Source organism: Tympanuchus pallidicinctus, unplaced genomic scaffold (genome assembly GCF_026119805.1).
Source record: "Tympanuchus pallidicinctus isolate F22 unplaced genomic scaffold, pur_lepc_1.0 scaffold1, whole genome shotgun sequence".
Taxonomy (NCBI): Eukaryota; Metazoa; Chordata; class Aves; order Galliformes; family Phasianidae; genus Tympanuchus; species Tympanuchus pallidicinctus.
This window is the reverse complement of record NW_026294618.1, coordinates 102,852,498-102,872,688: the sequence shown is the minus strand read 5'-3', so window position 1 is coordinate 102,872,688 and position 20,191 is coordinate 102,852,498. Positions and strand designations below refer to the sequence as shown.

General features: G+C 40.0%; 1 protein-coding gene across 1 annotated transcript in view; it reads left to right on the top strand.

The window, feature by feature from the left end:
* Window positions 1–20,191, top strand: part of PPP3R1 (protein phosphatase 3 regulatory subunit B, alpha) — a 32,588-nt gene that overhangs the window by 6,112 nt on the left and 6,285 nt on the right. Inside the window, exon 2 of the mRNA XM_052679066.1 lies at window positions 15,390–15,429. Within this exon, the coding sequence (XP_052535026.1) occupies window positions 15,390–15,429 (40 nt within the window). The remainder of the gene's footprint in view (window positions 1–15,389; window positions 15,430–20,191) is intronic.

The window sequence follows — 20,191 nt, the reverse complement described above, 5'->3', positions numbered from 1 at the left end:
TAAAGTATGGAAAGTTAATAACTTTGAATCTTATGTATGAACGTTTGAGTGCAGTTCTAATGTTGCTAGATCTGAGTTTGTCCAGAGTTCAACTGTGAAATGTGCTCTTTTGAGAGGCCTGAGATAGCTAGAAGGTTACATTTCCTTTGCTGATGAGAAAACAAAGAGTCATGTGAGAGGAAGGGCCTAAAATTGACAGGAAGTAGAAGATGATGGTTTTTAATCCGTAGGTGTTGTATGAAATAACAAAGTGCTGGAATGTTCCGTAATAGGATGCAGAGTAGATAAGGATTCCCAAAGAATTGAGAAAAGTTGATTTGAGTGACAGGTGAAGGGATTTTTAACAGTAGTTTTCTTGTGGGTTATTTCTCAGGGGTGTCATTTAGCGTCTGTGCTGTTGTTTTGTCAAGTCAATGAACCCATGTTTCCCAGCATTGAATTTTAATTCTATCTTTTGAGTATCCTCCCTCTATAAGCTTGTAGTAAAAGTGCTGTATGTCTGTATTGGCTACTGAGTGCTAAATATTTGCACCTAAAATACTGCTTTCAATTGCATTTGTCTGTGTCACATAACCAACTCCTGGATGGGTGTCACCTCACCACTGAGATGTGGAAGAAGTCAGCATTTCCTCCGTCATACAAGTCATATGAAGAAAACTGTTCAAGGCTTTGCAATATTTCTTAGCAGTAAGAAGGCGAATCGAAAGCAGCGTGGCATTTTTGTGTTTTGCTGTTTGTCAGTTTGCATTCCTCTGATGTGAAAGTCTGTGGTGATCATAACTGGAAGGCTTTGGAAGCTTGCGTGGCATCATCTTCGCCAGTAGCAGTGTTAGAAATTTGGACCGTCCCTTTAGAATTGTAATGCCCAAGATACCTTTTAATGGATTATAAAATTATTGGTATTTTAATTGTAATGGGTTTTGATCCGTGTGTTTTGGATTGCTGTGTTGGAAGGGCCTGTTTTCAAACCATGACTCATCTTTCTTCTTGACTGAATAAATTCCTTACACATCCCTCAGTGTCATAAACCAAACCAGAGCTTGTTAAAATGTCTCAATATCTGTCAGCTGTAAGTTCTGATGAAATTATTTTCTTTTTTGGGGAAAAGAGGAGCTGAGTATTAAGATTAGTATCAACTATTAGACACGGTTAAGAATACCAGAGTACAATATCTATTTTTCAGATTCTGTATCTATGCAACCACTTCCCTTCAGCGCAGCCTGCCTCTTCCTTAGCTTTGCACATCCTGTCCATTTTGGCATCTTTGGCTCCTTCAGTTTTTGTTCTTGTCAGTTCATGACATCGAGTCCCATTTTTGAATGACTGTCTCAGTTTCTAGATGCGTGTCCTTGACACAGTTCTTTGTAACATTTTCAGGCCTTTTTGTGATAGATCACGAGGGAAGCTCTATTTGTTACCTACTTTTCTTTATGATCTTTTTTTGAAGCGCTCTTTCCATTCTGGCTCTAGTGATGGCCAGCTGTAAGACTCTTATCTCCCTTCTCTTAAATTCAGACTTCCCTTTTTTGCACTAAGTGGTATCAAACTCTTTATAAGCTGCTTACGTGAGGAGGAGGAGCTGGAGACAGCATCTATTTATGCAACTTGTTTCAGTGCTCTTCCAGTACTCTATACTCAAGTAAGTACTGTGCATTGACCTGTGTGACTTTCTTGAAACTTAGACTGTGTGAATTGATGATACTCCCCAATTGACACTTAAACTTCTCCACTAAAGGACATTTGACTCTTTTGAACTGTCACTGTTGACTGCATCAGCTTTCTTTTCCTCCTAGGCCATTTCAGATCCATTTAAAAATATCCATGCAACTGTTCCTATAGCCTTAACCTTTGTGATGAGCACATTGCTGAATAACCTGTTAAAATCTAGCAACTTAGGAGAATCAGTTGATAGAGGGAGATGCACTGGTCACATTGCTTTGAGTGTTCCTAACCTTTAGAAGGTAATTTACAGTCAACTGTAATACATAATAATAGTATCTATACTAATTGATACTATTACATGATGTAATATACAGTGTTATCTTGATTTCTTGTAATATAGAATGTGTCTTTGCTACTTCTTTTTCCTTTCCAAATATTTCCTGCAGCAGGACAGTGAATGTTGTCTAACCCATCTCCCCCCCATAAAGCATCCATGGTGACTGTTTTTCTGGTACTAATCTTCTATTCTTCACTTGCACAGTTCAATTAACTGTAAGGGAAATTTACCAGATAATTCTGGAGCAAATAGATTAGTTTATATTTTCCTTTGCTATTAGATGATGACGTGCTCTGTTTGATTTCCAGCTGGGTTCTCATCTGGTATATTTGCCTGAATCTAATACATACCTCAGATACATCTGTATGTTCCTATGCAGGCCTTGTTGCCTTTTCATGATGAAGTTAGGAAAAGATTTGTTTTTCCTATTGGGTGTTGCCTGACTGCTATTGCTCATTTGGTGCTTTTGGAGAACCCTCTGCAAAGAGAAGTACTATTTCTCCTTTCTAATGCTAGTAGCTTTGGTATTAGCTGTGTGAAACTGATCTAGTGATTATCAGTTTTCTTGCTGCCTGTTCTCTCTTTCAGTGCTATATCTGATTTTGGTGCAAGCAAACTAAGGAAGTTCAGAGGCTTCAGAAGGCAGCCACTGTTAGCTTTACCTGCTTGCTTTTGTATTGTCACAGCTCATGCTTTGAAGAGACAGGGTTCTTCATTCTACAGGTAATGCAAATGCTTACCTTTCAGTTTTTTCCAAAATGTTTCAGAAATCAAATTTCCAAGCAGAGTAACAAGTAATCATAATTTCCATAACATGCTAAGGCATATTTACATGCATTGCAGAGAGAAGACCAAACTATCTTTACACCCCTCTGGGCTCAGTGACAATAGTGTTTGGCTGTAAGCACTACAGAGAATATATATACATTATTTTTTTATTTTAACTTTGGAGGGATGCATTGCAATAAATTGAGCTCCTGCTCAGTTGCTCAGGAGAGCTGTTTGCTGAAGCTCCCTCGTTTATCCTGTTTTTATGGTATCTGGAAGTGCTGATGATTAAATTGGCATACTTGAAAGCAGCCTTGTGAGAGTATCTATGTAGAGCAAATCAGACTTCAGTATGGCTGTAGGTCAAATGAATATCTTTTAATAAAGTAACTCTTCCTATTTTTATGTAGGTCAGCCAAGGGTTAGTTCTCAGTTTGGTTGGACTGCTGTTCCATGGCTTTGTATTGGCGTGGAAGCTTTGAACTCTGTTTTCTGAGTACTTCAGACAAAAACTTCTACCTCCAATTTGTTGCAGAGAAAGGGAGAAGCTAAGGGAGCCTTAAGAGCCTGCTCAGTATTTTACTGGTAAAACTGGTGGTTTGACTCATGGTAGTTTCGTGTTTCATCATTTGACAGCCTGTGAGATGTTAGATAGTGGCTTAAGCATGAACTGTCTGCCCTAAGTCCTCCTAGATTTTTGGTGATGCCTGCATGCGTTGCCTTAATGCTGGATGAGGTTTGGTTTTCTTTGCTCTTTGGATTTGGATAAATAAAGCAATCTGTAGTTGCTTTTCTTTCACACAGCTGCACGCTGCTTGCAGTTGCTTGGGTTTTCAATGCTGATATTTATCAGTGAAAAGAGAACATTCCTCATTATTGATCAGCCTTAAGCAAAAGATTTTAAATGGCTGTTATTGCCAATTTGTATCCCCTGATGTCTCTAAGATCAGTGTAATATGTTTTGGGGTTTTTTGTTTCTTTTTTCAGTTCTCCCCTCAAGTGCAAGTTGTTCTTGCTGTGCAAGGAATTTTTGATCTGTTGGATGCCTTGCTGTCATTTCTTTAAGATGCTGATCCTTAACTCTGATAATGTAATACCATAGTTGTTGGTTACAATCTTCAATCATGCTTTCTACTTTTTCTGCATAGGAAAAAGATTATTGGCTTCCTCGAGATGCTCTATAAAACTTTTCAACTCCACTTTTGTTATTCATAAAGGTCAGTGGAGTTTTTAAGCTTACATCACCTGTATGTCTTGTAGCTGGGTTTGTACTTGGGCTACTGATCAGGCAGCACAGTGTTGTTCTTGTTGTCACTAGCATGTGGCACAAGGTGTCTGTCCATGCTAAGGCAGTGCTTTGGGGTGGCTTGGTTAGGCAGCTCATTGCGTTCATCTTGTGAGTCCCCAGAGATGTCTGCTGTGGTCTCCTCTCTAGCCAGGGGCACTGAATGAACTTCACAGAAGAGCTTTGTGTGCTTGTTTTCTCTGCAGTAATATTCCTGAACAGGCAGGACTGTGAATGCTGTTCTGTCACAACAGGTTTGCTGTTTCTGACCATCTCTCTTAGAGCTACCGAGAATGTCTGAGTAAGGCTTATGCAATTGTAGTGGGGGCTGGGATGCTATCTTGATGCTGCCTTTTTTTGGTCTGTGTCTTAAGACTTTACTTTGAAAGAGTGATCGATGCCAGGTTTCTGAACGTGCAATAACCTAGAATATTGCTTGAGAGTACAGACCCCCAACAGTTTTTCAGATAGTGTAAATTTGATTTATGTGGTTTGAAAACAGAGATTGTTCCTTGTGAAAAATCATTTCACTTTAGACCACGTCTTACTTGTCACTGGGAATTACCTCTATTTGCCAAGAGTTTTCAGGCCTTCTAATGGCTTAAATAGTTGCAAAGAGCCAGTGTCAACATGGCACATACCTGATAAGTTCTTCCATATTTTGGGCTTGAACTTGTGTGCCTGGAAGTTCTCTGCTGTTGCCAGTTACACTAGTAAACCAAGTAAGAGGTTTTATGGGTGAAACCAGTGTGTGAATGTAAATGGAGCAATTAAATTACTGCCTTGTAAATTTTTTGTGACTTATCTTGAAGGTACAGAGAACCATCCTGGCTTCCTAACATGTGCTCACTTGCATGAGAACTTCAGTGCATTGCTGGCAGAACCTTAATCTACAAAAGTTACTTCAGCATCTTTCTGAGAAACTGTCCCGTCCTTGGCTTTTGGAGAGTTCATTATTCATTTATGCTTGGCAAATTATAGCACTCGGGGAATTTTCAATACTCATGCAAGCTTTAGAAATGCCAGTTCTGCAGCGATTGCGTAGATGGGGTTGTGTCCTCCCAGCAGCCATAGCTGGGATCTGTCAAAAGTGGGGTTGGCCCATGGCTCACAGGGAATGGTGCCTTAGCTCCCAAAGTTACCACATCTGCTCCTGACACTGTTGTCTCTGAAGTTTTATTTGCAGTTGCAATATTTACGCAGGTTTTGGCAGTGATGTCTTGCTATTTCTTATGGAAGTTTGTGGTTTTTCATACATATGAGTACAGATAATAAGGATTATTTATTTCTTTTCTAAACACGGTACAATCTTGCCTCTTCCTTACCTTGTTTTAAAGACTGCGCTGTGTTTGTCTCCAGTGCTGCTAAATATCTCTCTACTTGACATCTTACAAGTACTGTCAGGGAATTCATCAAATGAGACAGTAAACTTGAATATTCAAAACACATTACAGATACAACAATCAAGTTACAGTAGGTTCAAAGCAACCCAATTATCCTTTCTGCTTTTATACCATGTCCAACCTGCCAAAGGTGCCTTGGGGAGTAGGCACCTATCCCATGCATGGTGTTGGTGATGCTAACTGTACCCTTGGACTTCATGGCTCCTTTTCACACACAGACATGGCAAAAGGACTTTGCAGTAAAGCTGTTTTCTGTCTCTATTCTTTCTACTTTGCAAACTGTTCCCTGGTGTTTCTCATGTCCTTAGAAATTGGTCTGTCTTAGGTGACAGCTTTTTTCTTGCAGACACCTTTAGTTTATCTGCAGCTGAGCAAATGCACTGTGGTGTGTGTATGGTATAGACTTGTGGTTAAATCACATTCTTCATTTTACCTTCAAGATCATGAAACCTTTTATTTCTTCTGAAAGCTCTACAGTTGTAATTGATTTCAGATTGGAAAGGCTATGGCATCAATTCATACAAATACGCATCACAGTTGCTGTCACAACTGGGCAGAATTTACAGCATTGATCTTTGATCCTCAACGCTTCAAAACATTAAAATCTAAAACAAGTGGTTTTGTTCCATTTGAGTACATGCACTTTTATTTCTGCCTTTCCTGTGATAGTAATTAAGTCAAAGGGCACACTGAAGATACTGAATTTTTATAACTGTGCCCCTGTTTCCTTTAGCTTTCCTGTCTGATAGAGGTTTTGGCAAGAGTAACTTTCTCTGATTTCACTTCTTGCTTCATTGGCTTAGGGCTTCCCTATGATATCCTAGAATAGATATTTGACTGTGATGGCCTTAAGCCATTAATAACTCATTTTGGAGGAGACCCCTGAACAGCGTAGGCTTTAAATAAAGCATAGCCCAAGTGACTGGCTCGCTGCCAGCCAGAGGACAAGTGGCTTCCCTTAAAATGCCTGACAGAGCTCGGGCACAGCCCTGACTGCATTAGGTGGTGACTAAGGAGGGCTGGGCAGGCTCTGCCAGAGACACGTGCAGCCTTCCTCTCCTCCTGCACCTTGGGCTGAGGGGCCGTGTGGTTCAGCCTGGTACTGACCAGGGCAGAAGCTTCTCAAGACTCGTCACTTCTTCTGCTTCCAACAGATCTAATAAACATATCCAAAATACCTTTTTCATAATATGTCTTTTTAAATGTGTCAGAGTGAGCTCAGACACTTTCTGCATACTTGCAAAGAACAACAATGCCAGGATACTGTAACTGCTTTAGCCTGACTTGATCCCTGCAGTAATCCCCAATCCGGCAATCCCCTTTGCCTTGCTTCATTATCTCTGATGTCTGCAATTTAAATGTCATGCTCAAGAATTAGATATTTATCATTTTTGAGTTCCTTCAGTACTGAAGGACATCGAGTGCTCTCTTCAGAGGCAGGATTAATGAATGGAGGCTATTTAACAAGCAACAGATTTACAATTCGAAATCTTCCAGAGGTAAGTTGAAACAAGCTGCGTCTTTTCCTGGCAGTGTGCTTTTTTGACTACAAAGTGTTTGTAGGCTTTGTTGACACTTGCTCTTGGTTAGCACTAGCATGAGCTGTAAGGCCTGTCCCTTGCAAGCAGTCTTCCCCTTTGAGTTAAGAGGATGAAAACCAAGCACAGAAAGTTCAGTGGCTTTTCACAATTCTGATAAACCTTCCAAGCAGCTGAACTGAAAGTGTTGGGTCAAGTAATAACGTGGCTATGAGAAATGATGGTTTACACTTGCTGGATGTACAGTTGGCCACAGCTTATGCTGAAGTCCTAGAATCAAGATTGTAGCAAAATATGGTGGTGGAATGGAAGAGTGTAGTGTAACTTTTTTCTTCTTTTTATAACATTTTATTTTCAAATGGAACTGGTATTTCATATGACAAAACCTCTAGATTATATCCATCTCTTGTAGATTGGGGGAGGGAAAAGGTTGTTAGATTCTAAAGCACTGGATTGGTGAGTTAATATCTGAGCCATTGGAAACATTTATCAGCATTTTCCATAACTGTAGAGTCAGCATCTGAACATTTGTGTTAGTTGAATAAAAAGCGAAGGAGAACAAACTGCCTTTACCTCAGCAGATTTAAAGTGAAAACATTAGCTCTTTTTTGCATTAAAATGGAAGAACAACATGATAGCAGTTCTTGCTTTGTTTTTCTTTATTGTGGGATGCATGTGGCTTAGTGTCCTCAACGTGAGAAGCTTCAAGAACTTGTGCTGCAGCCGAGTCAAAGAAGTTAAAATTGATAGAGAAATTCCTAAATAAAATAACTCTTGTAGTAGAATAAGATACAGAATACAGAATGCCTTTCTGTAACTTTTTCTTCTTCGTGGACTTCCCCTGATGACCCGCACTCATAATTTGGAAAACAAATGAATTGTAAAAGCAATAACTTAAAAGCAAGTCACTGCTAAAGTCTCATCTTTGTCTTTTAATGCTTAGGATACATCCTAAAGGTTTTGAACCCATTCCTTGTCTCTGTATACCTAGAAAACTCACGTAACATCTCATAGGATGTGCTAACTAAATACCAAGGTTTACAGTCAAAACATGAACATCGTAGTTGATTTCTGTAGATGCTGTTTATGTTCAAAGGTCCAGGAGAAAAATATCTCCAGTTGCTGGAATTTGCACCTCATTTCTACTTGAGTAAAGAAGAAAGGAACAAATGGTTCACGCTCCCATAAAAATCCCGTTTGTTTTGCTAACGTAATCTTACAAGATTTATTTGAGAAATATTCCATTCTGTTTCTTTCATGACTGCAGTTCTGTAAATTCAAGATTTAATGGCAACTCCAGATGTTGGAATTTTGTGAATAATATTTTTTTCAATTTTAGCGGAAACTTTATCCAGAGAAGAGCAAGAGAGCATAATTTTTAAGTAGCAGCTGAATGCCTCAGTCCTTTACTGGAGTCTGTGCTAGTAACCTGGTACCGTTACTGCTGCTTTTATGGCTTTTTTCCTCCACCCTTCCTCTTGCCCCTCAAGTTTTTCTGTAGTTCCTTGGATACCTTTTGAGAATTTGTTGCTTGTGCTTCCTTGCTGTTTCGTTCCTGCTGTTGCTTACATGGATAACACTGAAGTGTAACGTGGAGATCAGATTTGACATCCAAATTGCATAAGATAAATGAGGTGGTTCCCAGATTTCAGATGCTGTATTGGAATTTTGGACAGACAAGATGATGGTCATGAATATATATAGCTATATATGAATGAGTGGGACACAAGCAGAGCTGAAGCTCTAAAAATACTAATTCATATGATGGCTCGGTAGGCTCAATAATCTTCTGAGTTGGATTCAGCTTGGAAGTAATGCACCTTAAACTTAGGTTGTACCCTCTTAGTTCTTTCTGTGGTTGGACTCTTTGAAATGTGGCCGAAAACTTGGGCTAGACAGTGCAGCAATTGAGTCGCTCCAACTTTTGTGCGCCTGTTGAGCCATCTGAGTTCTTGGCTTCACTTAATCCTTTAGAATCACAGCATCTAACTGACATTAGGGTGGTTGGGAGGACATCGGGGTGGATTTATTTCACTATGGGAGAAGTTTTGTGCTGGACAGCCTCAATTCTGAGGAGTGAGTGTTTGGGGAGTTGCAGTGGGTGTTGGGTATACGTCTGTGGGAAGCAAGTCCTTTCTATTTACTCAAAGCAAGTACTGTGAAGCAGTGCAAGAAGTTAACTTCTACATTTTGGCAGTTAGTCTGCACTATTATCAGCTCTTAATTTTAGTTTAGTCATTGTTTGCTGGTAACTATGCTGTGATATCCTTAAATAGAATTCTTTCCTTAGTGGCTGCAATGAAAAGCTTAAAAGCAGCCTGATTGCCCTTTGAGTTAAACACAAATGCTGCATTGCTAGTGATCTTATCTACAGTGACATCTTCACAAGTTTGCTTGTCATCATCAGTGAGGTGCTTTGTTTCAGTTCATTGACCTTCATGGTATTACAGGCTGCTCTCTGGCTGTGACTCTACTTTTCTGGATTGAAGAATTTGTTTTAAAACCAACAACAAGGAAAACAAAAAAGCAAACAAAGAAAAACCTTGCAAGCCTTATGAGTTTGATTTCAAACAGCATATTCATGGTGCTTCTTGATCAGCACGGCTGGAGATGTTCTTGCTTCTTTTTTTCCAGTGGTGTGTCATTCCTGCATGACTTGCTTCAAGCCATATTTGTTGTGGTATCTACAGAAACTTTGGGCAGGTCTTTTATCTGTGCTCTGGTAAACTCCTTGTAGGTTTTAATTGCACCAGTAAGTCACGTATTAGAAGTACAAATTACAGTTGGTGAGATATTGGAATTTGTTTTTGACCATGCGTTCAGAGAGTTGAGTATTAATGTGGCTCAAAGCTCCTGGCCTTGCTCTGAAACCTGTCTAAACAAATGTTTAAGCAACTACGGATGTGTCTGTGTGGCATGTTCTATTTATGCAGAAGTTTTTGCAGCCTTCATAATAAATACTGTCCATAATTTAGCTTGCCAATTTCCCTGTTAATGAAGAATATGGAATGAACCTACGTAACAGCCAAAGCTCTCATAACTCACTAGTGATCACTTACCAAAACAAACAAGCAAAAAAACCCAACACCAAGCTGACAGTTCTTCAGTGTTAAACCTTTGGAAGCAGCAATGCATGGAAAACAAGATCTAAGGAAGAATTGTCTGCAGCAGGTAATTTTACTAATTGTTAACTTTGGTGGTATGAAGAATGAGATAGAAACATTTTGCATGTTTGTGGAGGCTTTTTAAATGCTCACTGCAAGACTGCTGTCTTACCTTAGAACATTTTTGTCCTCTAGTTTGAGAAATGAATAGAAAACAGCTTTCTGTGTAGTTTGAGACTTGCAGTTGATTAATCTCTAATTCTGGCCCCCAACTGGCATACTCTGGTTAACTGTTTCACTTGCACGTGGGTTTGTTCCTGTAGTGATTTACAAAGTGCAGGAACAAATGCAGTAGGTGCACTGTATGTCACGTTGACAGTGCCTCATGATGTGCCCGTGCATCAAACACAAATGCAGAAACACTGCTGATGTTGCCTTTCTGGGGGAGGCTTTGGTACGTAGGAGTAGTAGCCAACTTCAGTATCAAGGCAGCGTGCACTTCTTAAGGCCATTTATAACAAGGATGAAGGATTTTGTTTGTACTTGCTGCAGAAGTTGTAGCAAATGCCAGACAAATATTCCTGTATGTACTTAACTCATTTTAAGAGCCTGCTCTTGGCACTGAATTAATCCACTGTCTGGTTGTGGAAATAAATAAAAAGCTTTGAGACAATCAAACTTTCATCTGCTCTAGGTGTAGTCACTCATGTATAACCTTTTGAGGACTAATTTGTGATGAGGCCTAAGCCGACATTTAAACATTTAAACACATTTAGGTCTGCTTTTCTCAGAGCAGAAAACTACCTGAAGGCTGATGCTTAGATCTAAGCCTCTAACAGCTTATGAAGACATATGCTGATAAGTAACATACATTAGCAAAATATACCTTCTAGATCTCTTTTACTATATGTAGAACAGCTTTGCAGTTTAATGTCTTACTGTATACAAGCTTTTTTGTATAAATAACTGCAGCTATGAAATTCAGATTATTTAATTTATGTGCAGTTTTCATTTTGTTTTTTCCTGTCCAGAGCTCTCAGTAAGGGGAGACTTGTCAAGATAGTTGCCTTTAGCCAGCCTGTCGTGTGTGAGCATGTACAGCACTGATCTCAAGCAGAAAGACTGAACAGTATTTGAAGTAACTGCTGAAGAAAGAAACCAAAACGTGCTTTTTAATGGGTAACCTACAGAAGAAGAAAAGACTAAAAGCCATTAATAGGTTATCCCTAACCAGTAAAAAGGCACAGCTGCTGAAAGGAGGAAGATCAGTGAAGATTGTAATTATGAACAACACTTTGTTAAAGGAGCAAGCTACTTGCCATGCAAACTTCTGAAATGACTGTTGTGGCATATTTTATCTCAAGTGAACTGATGTTTCTTTAGCATTCAGAATTGGGTTAGCCTTCTGTTACTAGACTCTGCACCATTCCTTCATTGGTAATTATTTCAGTCTAAAAGTCATGATCTTACTGCTGATTAACCAGGAAGTAACTTGTAGGGATCTTAGAGCACTGAAGAAAATCTCAGGACCGTTAAAGAAGATAAAGCTATTCAAAATACCACTTATGTTTCAGCTGCTTGTTTTCAATCACGTAACTCAAAAGAAAAGAGTTGAATCCCAGCAGTACAGTAGCAATACCCAGCTGCAGCTGAGAAAAGCGTGTGTGATACTGGGTGTAAGTGCCAAATAAATACGCTGCGGAGTGCTGATGTTACACAGGCTGCATTTCTTCAAGAAGCCATGTGTCACTCATTCCTGAAGATGCTAATGTGGTGTACGTGAGAGGCTACTCACTTGTGAGAGGCATGCTGAATGTGGATCTGGCAGGAAATGCTCATATTATAATGATTTTTTTTTCAAGTTGGCAATCTTAAAGTTTTGTCAGAGCATTGTTTCTCTGCACGTATGTAAGTCATCTCTGCATCAGAGATGAAATATCATAGAATCACAGAACGGCCTGGGTTGCAAAGGAGCACAGTGCTCATCCAATTCCAACCCCCTGCTGTGTGCAGGTCACCAACCAGCAGACCAGGCTGCCCGCAGCCACATCCAGCCTGGCCTTGAATGCCTGCAGGGATGGGGCATCCACAGCCTCCTTGGGCAGCCTGTGCCAGTGCCTCACCACCCTCTGAGTGAAAAACTTCCTCCTCATATCTAACCTAAACCTCCCCTGTCTCAGTTTAAGACTATTCCTTCTTGTCCTATCACTATCCACCCTCCTAAACAGCCATCCCCCCCCTCCTGATTACATGCTCCCTCCAAATAGCTGATTTTGAGATTTTGTAGTAACTTTCCTTTTTATAACTGAGTACCATTATTTTAAAACTATAAACTCAATGTTTATTCCTTTGAATAAGGTTTATAATTAAAATTCTTGGGTGGTAACTGTCATGTTAATACATGCAATCAGAGTGATACTTTGCAACACAGTTCCCAGTACTACCTGATGTTAAATCTTTTTGCACTGAAACTGTACCTGTGACAGTATGCACCCAGTCTTTTCTTAAAAGGCTTATTTGATCCTTCGTGAAAAATGCCAGCTCCCAGTACCAAATCATTAAACCTCCATCTATGAGGTACAAGTCTTTGAGATGTGGGAACACATTTGTGTATACCCAGATCATAGGTGTGCAAACAGAAGTCTAAACCTTGTTATGAGTAGCTCACACCTTTCTTCTTGCCAAAAAGAGAAATGAAAGATGAAGAAAATGCTTTAGAAAGTCCTGAAGAAAGAACGCTCAGCCCATCCAAAACAGGTAACTGCTTGTTTAAATGCCCCATTTAAGCATAACTTAACAAATACTGAATAGACAGTAACTCTTGTGCTGTCACTTAGTAGATTTTCTTGGTTTTTTTTGCAGGGATTGCTGCTCCAGTCCTGGACAGGTAAGTATTCCTAACATTTCTCATTAGCATTAACAGTTGTACAATCAATGAATATACAGATGGTATCTTATATCCAGGAGTTTGGCTGATGTAGTTATTATACTAGAGTAGGAAAGAAGGACATTCACCCTATCCTGGGCTCGCATGGTCAACTCCAGTGGAGAGGATCTCCAGCAGAGATCCTTCCTCACTGGCAGTCAGCTCTTAAAGGGTCTAGGAGAGGTGCAGCCACGCTCTACCCCTTCCTCAGCACAGCTGAATTGCCTTCACCTGTGCTTCGTGGCTCATTGCTTGCCTCAGGTGATCAATCAGAGGTTCAGGCTGTGATTCAGCCCCATACAACATTTCACAGAAAAACTAAGCTGAAGTTTATTCTCTTTTTCTTCTACTCTCCAAATATTTTTGTGGACAGCTTCACGGAGCCAGCTTGGTAATGGCTTAGCATAGTGCATATCTAGATGCTCAGTAAAAGTGTTGATAAATGTTGCACTTAGTTCATTAACTGAAGAAAATTATTCCCGTTTCCTTCTCAATTTTCAGAAGCATTTTATGCTGCTTCAGCTGGATTGAATTCAGTGGCCTGTGTTAGAAATCAGCTTTGTCCCAACATCTCACCAAGTACATAAGTGCTGAGAGTGGTCTTTTAATACAGTTTTAATTGTATATTTGTTTGTGTATAAGTGCACTGGTTTTAATTCAACTTTCTCCTTTGATTTGCAGCTTTCCAGCCTGGTGTTTTTCTTGCCTCTTCATGACCTCGTGTCTTAAGAGCAGCCTGGCCGGATCCCCTGGTTCCTGTTTCTTCCTGTGTCAAAATTCTGCTCTCCCCACATTTTACATCCCATACCTTATGCCATATACACACACTGGGCTAGTGCTGCTTTTTTTAGTCTTCACTGTTTTTTCTGAGACTTTGGTTGGGTTCCATCCAAGATTCTCCACTTGACACTGTTCTCCTCAATCCCCAGCCACAGTGAAGGTTTCTCCTGTTGAATATGTCAGTCATGGTTTTTAGGCTTCAGGGAGACTGGTTTTTTTTCTGCTATTTGACTCATTGTAAGAAGAGTTTGAGGAAGAAGTTACAGTTCTTTTTGTTGCTCTTCTCATAAAGCAAGTGTGGTAACTTTTTTAAAGAGAACTTGTGGGTTGTTGGTGGGGGGGAGCTGATAAGAATCGTGAACATATTTATCTTCTGTATATAAAGAAGAAAGCAAATCAAACACACACACACACACACCCCAACACTTCTCAGATGTGCTTAAATTCATGAGATGTTTGTTCTGCCCCTTTCTATCCTTATTAGGAAATGCAGTCGCATGCTTCCAGGCTAAATGTCCTTCTTTTTTCTTCTGTCAAGTGATTTCTATTTGTGTGCAATTTGCATAATTCTGAGGACTTTTTCTGTGCCAGTGCTCAGCTGTGGAATCCCTTACGCTCCACACCATAAGAGGACCTCTTATGAACAGAACATGTTACAGACTCAACTGTGATTTTTCTTCTGTAAAACACTCACAGATATCTTTGAGGAGATTTGGTTGTGAATGTCTTCAGTTGTGTGGTCACTTCTTGCTAACTGAATCTAAATAAATCCAAAGTGTTTATGTGTGTATTGCCCTCTGGTCAAAGTAGGGCATTTGAGGAATAATACCAGCTTTCGTTTCTAGTCTTTGGAGTTCGTGTTGTAGCAGTTGCAGATCTCCCTTAAGTTCCACGTGTCCATATGATTTGTGTGAGTTCAAAGACTGCACCCTCGTAGCTGCTGTTTCCCTTGCTGTGGTTACTGGGATGCAACATGGATTTAAAATCTTAACTTCTCGTTCAGCTACAATGCAGGAGCATATTAAGACAGCACTTTGAGCTACGGTGTGAATTTCTGGATGTGTAAACCACTCTTTCCTATCGTTCTTCCTGTGTGAAACCTTTGGGGAATGGGAGAACATGCTGGGGTTTTCTTTGCTTGTTAAGTAAAGTTTTGTATGGTGAATCTTAAGGATACGTCCTTGCTTTTAAAATAAAATGGTAAAGCAGCTTGTTGTGCACGTGTGAAGTCTTGAAATTAACTTAAATCCTATCTTACCTTGAAAAGAAGCATTTGTGTAATTTATAAATACTTGGTGACTTCTGTTTTTGTTTTTGCAATACTGGATTGATGTTATGAATCCATACCATGTGGCTGCCTGATATTTCCATGGGAATTCTCATCAGAGGGGACCTCTCTGTGGTTATATATTACTTTGTGTACTTTGGTAACAGAACTCTCCAAGTAAAATACTGTAGTAGGTTGTTGGGTAATTAAATTACTGGATACATTGTATTGTTTGAGATCTTTACAATGCTGAAACTTAAAATAATTGCTGTGAGTTAGCCTGGGAATAATTGCCTTTGTTGTTTTTTTTGTGTTGCAGGGAAATGAGGCAAGCTACCCTTTGGAAATGTGCTCGCACTGTAAGTTTTTTAATGACTGTTATATTGTTATATTGATAGAGGTTAATCGTATTTGGAGATAGCATACAGCTTTCCACAAATCTACTGAATTTGCTGCTTGAAAAGTTACTCAGTTCATATAATAACAACAACAAAAAAAAAGTGAAAGATTGTCCTTGAAACATGTAGGCTTTTTCTGTTGGATTAATTTTTATTCTGCAGATTTTCCATAAAAGCTATCAGAAGTCTGCTTCATATTTCTTTGTCTATGCAGTGCAGTCTTATAACTCAGTAAAGCAGTCAAGCTTTTCTCTCAGTCCTAATGGCAGTTCCTCAGGGATAAGGAACAGCTTGTGGAGCAGGATGTGCTGTCTCAGGAGCTAAGTATATTGCCCAAGCTGTCTTGGCACCCTGGGAGAAAAGAGAAGTCGAGGCTGGAAGAGAATTTTTCTTCCCCATCTCCTTCCTGTGTTTGCTTGCAGCAGGCACGTAGGTGAGAAGCCAGCAAGTTCCACTAAGTTGGTGTTACTTGGCCATGTGAGCATAAAATTGTCCTATCTCATGCGTTTAGGCTATGCTATGAAAATATTGACCTATTTCTTGCTTAAAACCAACCCAAGAAAGCATTGTCTTGTGAAGTGTCCCTGTGATATTATGCTGGATGTGCTTATTTGTAACTGTCTCTTTTTTTTTTCCCTTGGGCATTTTCCTTAGCACTGAATCATGCATAGAGCTGTGCATGTGTGCACTGCTAACTGAAGTGACCATTCTTCTTAAGTTCTTGCTTTTGAACAGGATAGCCAAAAATAGGGGCTGCCTTCTTGACTGCTTTGACAGCGCTGGTCTGCAGTGCTCACCAGCTGCCCAACAGTAACACAGAAGTTAAATGCAGAGGGATCTTTTCCTTAATGTTTTTCAGAGAACTCAGGCTTTCACTAATGATTGGCAAGTCCTCTGTGTCACATGAAGTAGTCATCAGCTACCTGTGAGAAGCATCTTACACCCTTCAGTGAAGCATTACATTGCTGCCTTATGCTCTCAATATGTGTTGTTAAATTTGGGTATGTGGGTAGATTTTCATAGTCAGTGAAGACATGAGCAGCCTTTTTCTAAATCATACATGTGTGTTCTTATGCTGCTGCACCCCTGGTCAGATTTTCCTTAGGGACGAGTTGGTGTCTGATAGTTTTATTCACTAGCTGAGTTGTAAGCAGCAGGTTGGTATTCTAAACTTCTGATGCTAGGACAAGCTGTTCTTATTTGCAGCAGCTATGAACATGAAGGTTCATTACTGAGTTTGTTTGCCCCTTTTTATTGCAGAGAAGAAAAACTGTAAGGGAGATGTAGTTATCATAGATGCCTCTTTTCTTGATTGTGGCTGGTCACTGGGACAGTTGCACTGTGTGCCTGAATAACGAGGATGTCAGGGTTTTGGGGTGGCACAGGGCTGCTCCTGCAGCACATCTGTGAGTGACTCCGTTAGGAAGGCATTCACCCTGTTCTTCAGATGCTGTGTGTACGTGCTGCTTCCAAGCAGCTGTCAGCTGACAAGATGAAAACGTTTCAGGGAAGACCAGAAGGTGTTTTCAAAGATCACTTGATAAAGACTTTGAATGGTTAGACTTGATTGTCAGGCGCCTGGTAGTTAGCAGAAACACATCTGTGCTGTCTGCACTGGTGGTGTTTGGTCGTAGCCCTCCCAGCACTGCACTGACTGCTGTCTCAGTGTCTGATTTTATAAGAATATTTTTGTTTTAAAATCTGACATTGCAGAAAGCAAATTCAGGACATTACCTATGAGAAGCACACCATTAACTAGTCACGAGTATTACTTTAACTCTGCCTTTCATTGTAGAACATATATTTTTTTTCAGTGTGTGAATAAGCATTGTCAATTTCCCTAAAATACAGATTTTTTTTCCTCAGCTGTGTTGTTTGAGCACATGGCAAAAAAGAATTGATGTTAGCCAAGTTGTGGAAAACATAAGGAAAATTTACCTTAGCAAAAAGCTGCAAAGAAGACCATGTTTTATACCTATATTTTGGTTCTAGGTTAAGGAGACTCGTATCTTTTCTAAGTTAGGAAATTGTAATTGACACATCTGAAGTCATGAAAAGGATTAGACCAGCTGTGTGTAAGCATATACAAGACAAGTGGCTGAATGTGTCCTCAAGGGCGTCATCTTTTTGAAATGTGATCCCCAAGACTGACATGGCAGCCTTGGTTGCTACTCTGAAACATTATATTCATGCAGCAGAGCGGGCTGTGGAGAGACCTTCAGCTCAAGCTCTCGCCTCTGTTTTATTCTGAGATCTCTGCAGTCCATTCTTATGGAAAATGGGTGTTCTATCTAGAAATGTAACATTTCAGAGCATGTTTTCTTTACCAGAGGTTATTTTTTTCTATTGCCTTGATATCCTTGCTCATACAGCTGTTTTTTTAAGCATATCTGGGCTTTCAGTGACCACATTTACTGGTCTGTTTTTGGTTTGCTACGGCTTTGAGCCAGTATTTTAGTAAGGTCTGCAAAGCCAATCTTTGAAATACATCTTTGGACGTTTAGATAAACACACTTCAGAACTGCTCAGTGCTGAGATGTGCAGTTTTTCTGAGGTCAGTACCCTGTGCAGGAGCCTCTGTAAGTATTGTGTAATCAGCAACAATGGAGGGATGGCACATCTGAATATGAGAGCAATTAGAGATCTGTATTCTTAAGGTATTCTTTTACTTGCAGCTTTCACTTGCTAGCAATCTGACCATGCATGTGCTCTTTTACTTTCACTAAAAAACCAACTTCTGTTTTTAAAGCAGGGTATGTTGCACCTGAGATTTGCTTTTAGTGAAGCTTTAGGAGTTGCCAACTCTTTATAATACTGCCTGAGCATCAGCAATGTGAGTTACAGCTTGAAACAAACTTTCAAAAAGAAACACACCTGCAGGGGGGTGCATCATCCTCCCCAAGGTTCAGTGTTAGGGAGAAGGGTTACATTCAGTGTAGGTATGAACATAGGAGTGAGCGAGCAGCTGAAAGATACAGCTGCTATGCTGAAATGGAGCTGCACAGTCACTGTGTGCTGGTCTGTGGAAGCGTGTAGTTGTTGCACTTCAACCTATTTGTCACATTTCTGAATGCATGCAGATGGGTTCAGGATAAGAAGCAGGTCTGGTTGGCTCTGGAATCTTAATGCTAAGATACAAGAGTCATTTGAAAATACTGTTTAGTTACAAGGTGTGAAAAGAATTCAGAATAGATTATGAAACAGACATAAATAATATGCTTTAAAGTAGAATTATTTGATGTTTTTAGCAAACTGCCAGCAAAGCCCTTTCAAGAAAAGCGCTTAGCAGGTATTATTTCTGCCTGTTAGTCCTTCTGTAAGGCATGGTAAGCTGATGGGATGCCTGGCTGCTTGCAAGTAGAGGAAATGCAGCACAGCCTTACATCAGCTGGGGAGCAGAGCACAAAAAAGGCAAAGTTGAGCATGAGGTTAGAGGAAGGCTCGCTGCACCACAGCTCAAGGGAGCTCAGATCACTGCGATGAGTCACAGGCAAGCTCTGCCTCAAGTGATGTAAACGAAGCCTGGTCCTCCTTATTTTGCTCAGTGATTGTATCACCCTGTTTACACTACAATGGACTTGGACCTCTTTGGATTGCCCAGTGTTTTCTTCTGTATCCTCAGCACCTGAGCTTGAGTGTTGTAGAATGCTGCCTACTGCTGCCACCACCAGTCCTTCTGGTTCAAATACCTGCGCTGTATCTGCATTATCTGTGCCTCGCAGCTTCAGGGTGTTTGTGTGAGCATCAGCCTGTAAGGAGATGTAACAGAAGGAAAGAAATATGTGCTTATTTATTGATTGATTTTTTCAGTCTCTGATAATTGAAGTCAGTTCTTGGTGATTGCTGTGTGAAGTTTTTAGGAAGTCAGCCTTCTGCTAAATACTGAAGGAAAAGCAGCCTGGTAAGGAGGGAACACACAGGTGATGATTGGTGTTTGTGTGTGTGTGTGTGTGCATCTATAGAGGAAATCTGAATGAAAAATTATTGATAGTATTGGAATTTGCTCCTATACATATCTGTTGGATTATTTTTTTTCCTTAAAAGCCAAGGAAACAAAGTCCTTCAGTAGCTCAGCAGGAGAGAACTGTCACAGCTGATGACTGAATTGAAGGGAGAAAGGACAGACAAAAACTCTTCATGTTTAAAATAAGTCATATGGTGAATGAATGTAGCCCTTTGTTTATTACTTACTGATTTTATTTTGAAAGCTATTTTACGAAAACAAAAAGTCACTGAAATATGACTGTATGCTTTTTAATTCCAACTGTTTAAGAAGGTACCCAATATCTTTCCCTCTTCAAGAAAAAAATCCTTGTGATTATCACCCTCAAAATTGAAGTAGTTGTGCTTTTTCTCTTAAGCACTGCAGTTTTGTAACTTTGTGTTCAATCAGTTGTGCATTTGCAGTTAACTTTTACCTGTGGTTCTTATGACCATCTTTTTTCAGTGCAGAGCCACTTGTTGGCATTGTGTGCTGTGAGTCAGTCTCTGCTGAATGCTCCAACAAAGTGTGCTTGTTGAGTTCATATTTGTAGGTCCTGTTACAGCTACAGACCAGCTTCAGGTAAAATACATTCCTAGCTTGCTTTGCACAGCTTAGGGAGACCTTCTCTGGCTTTTGGAGCAGCTTAGTGTGAAGGCAGAATCACTTCAGTCTGTGTTGAGTGTAATAAGAGAGTGCAAAGCTGTAGCGGTGTGGGGCTGTGACTGTATGTGTGCTCGT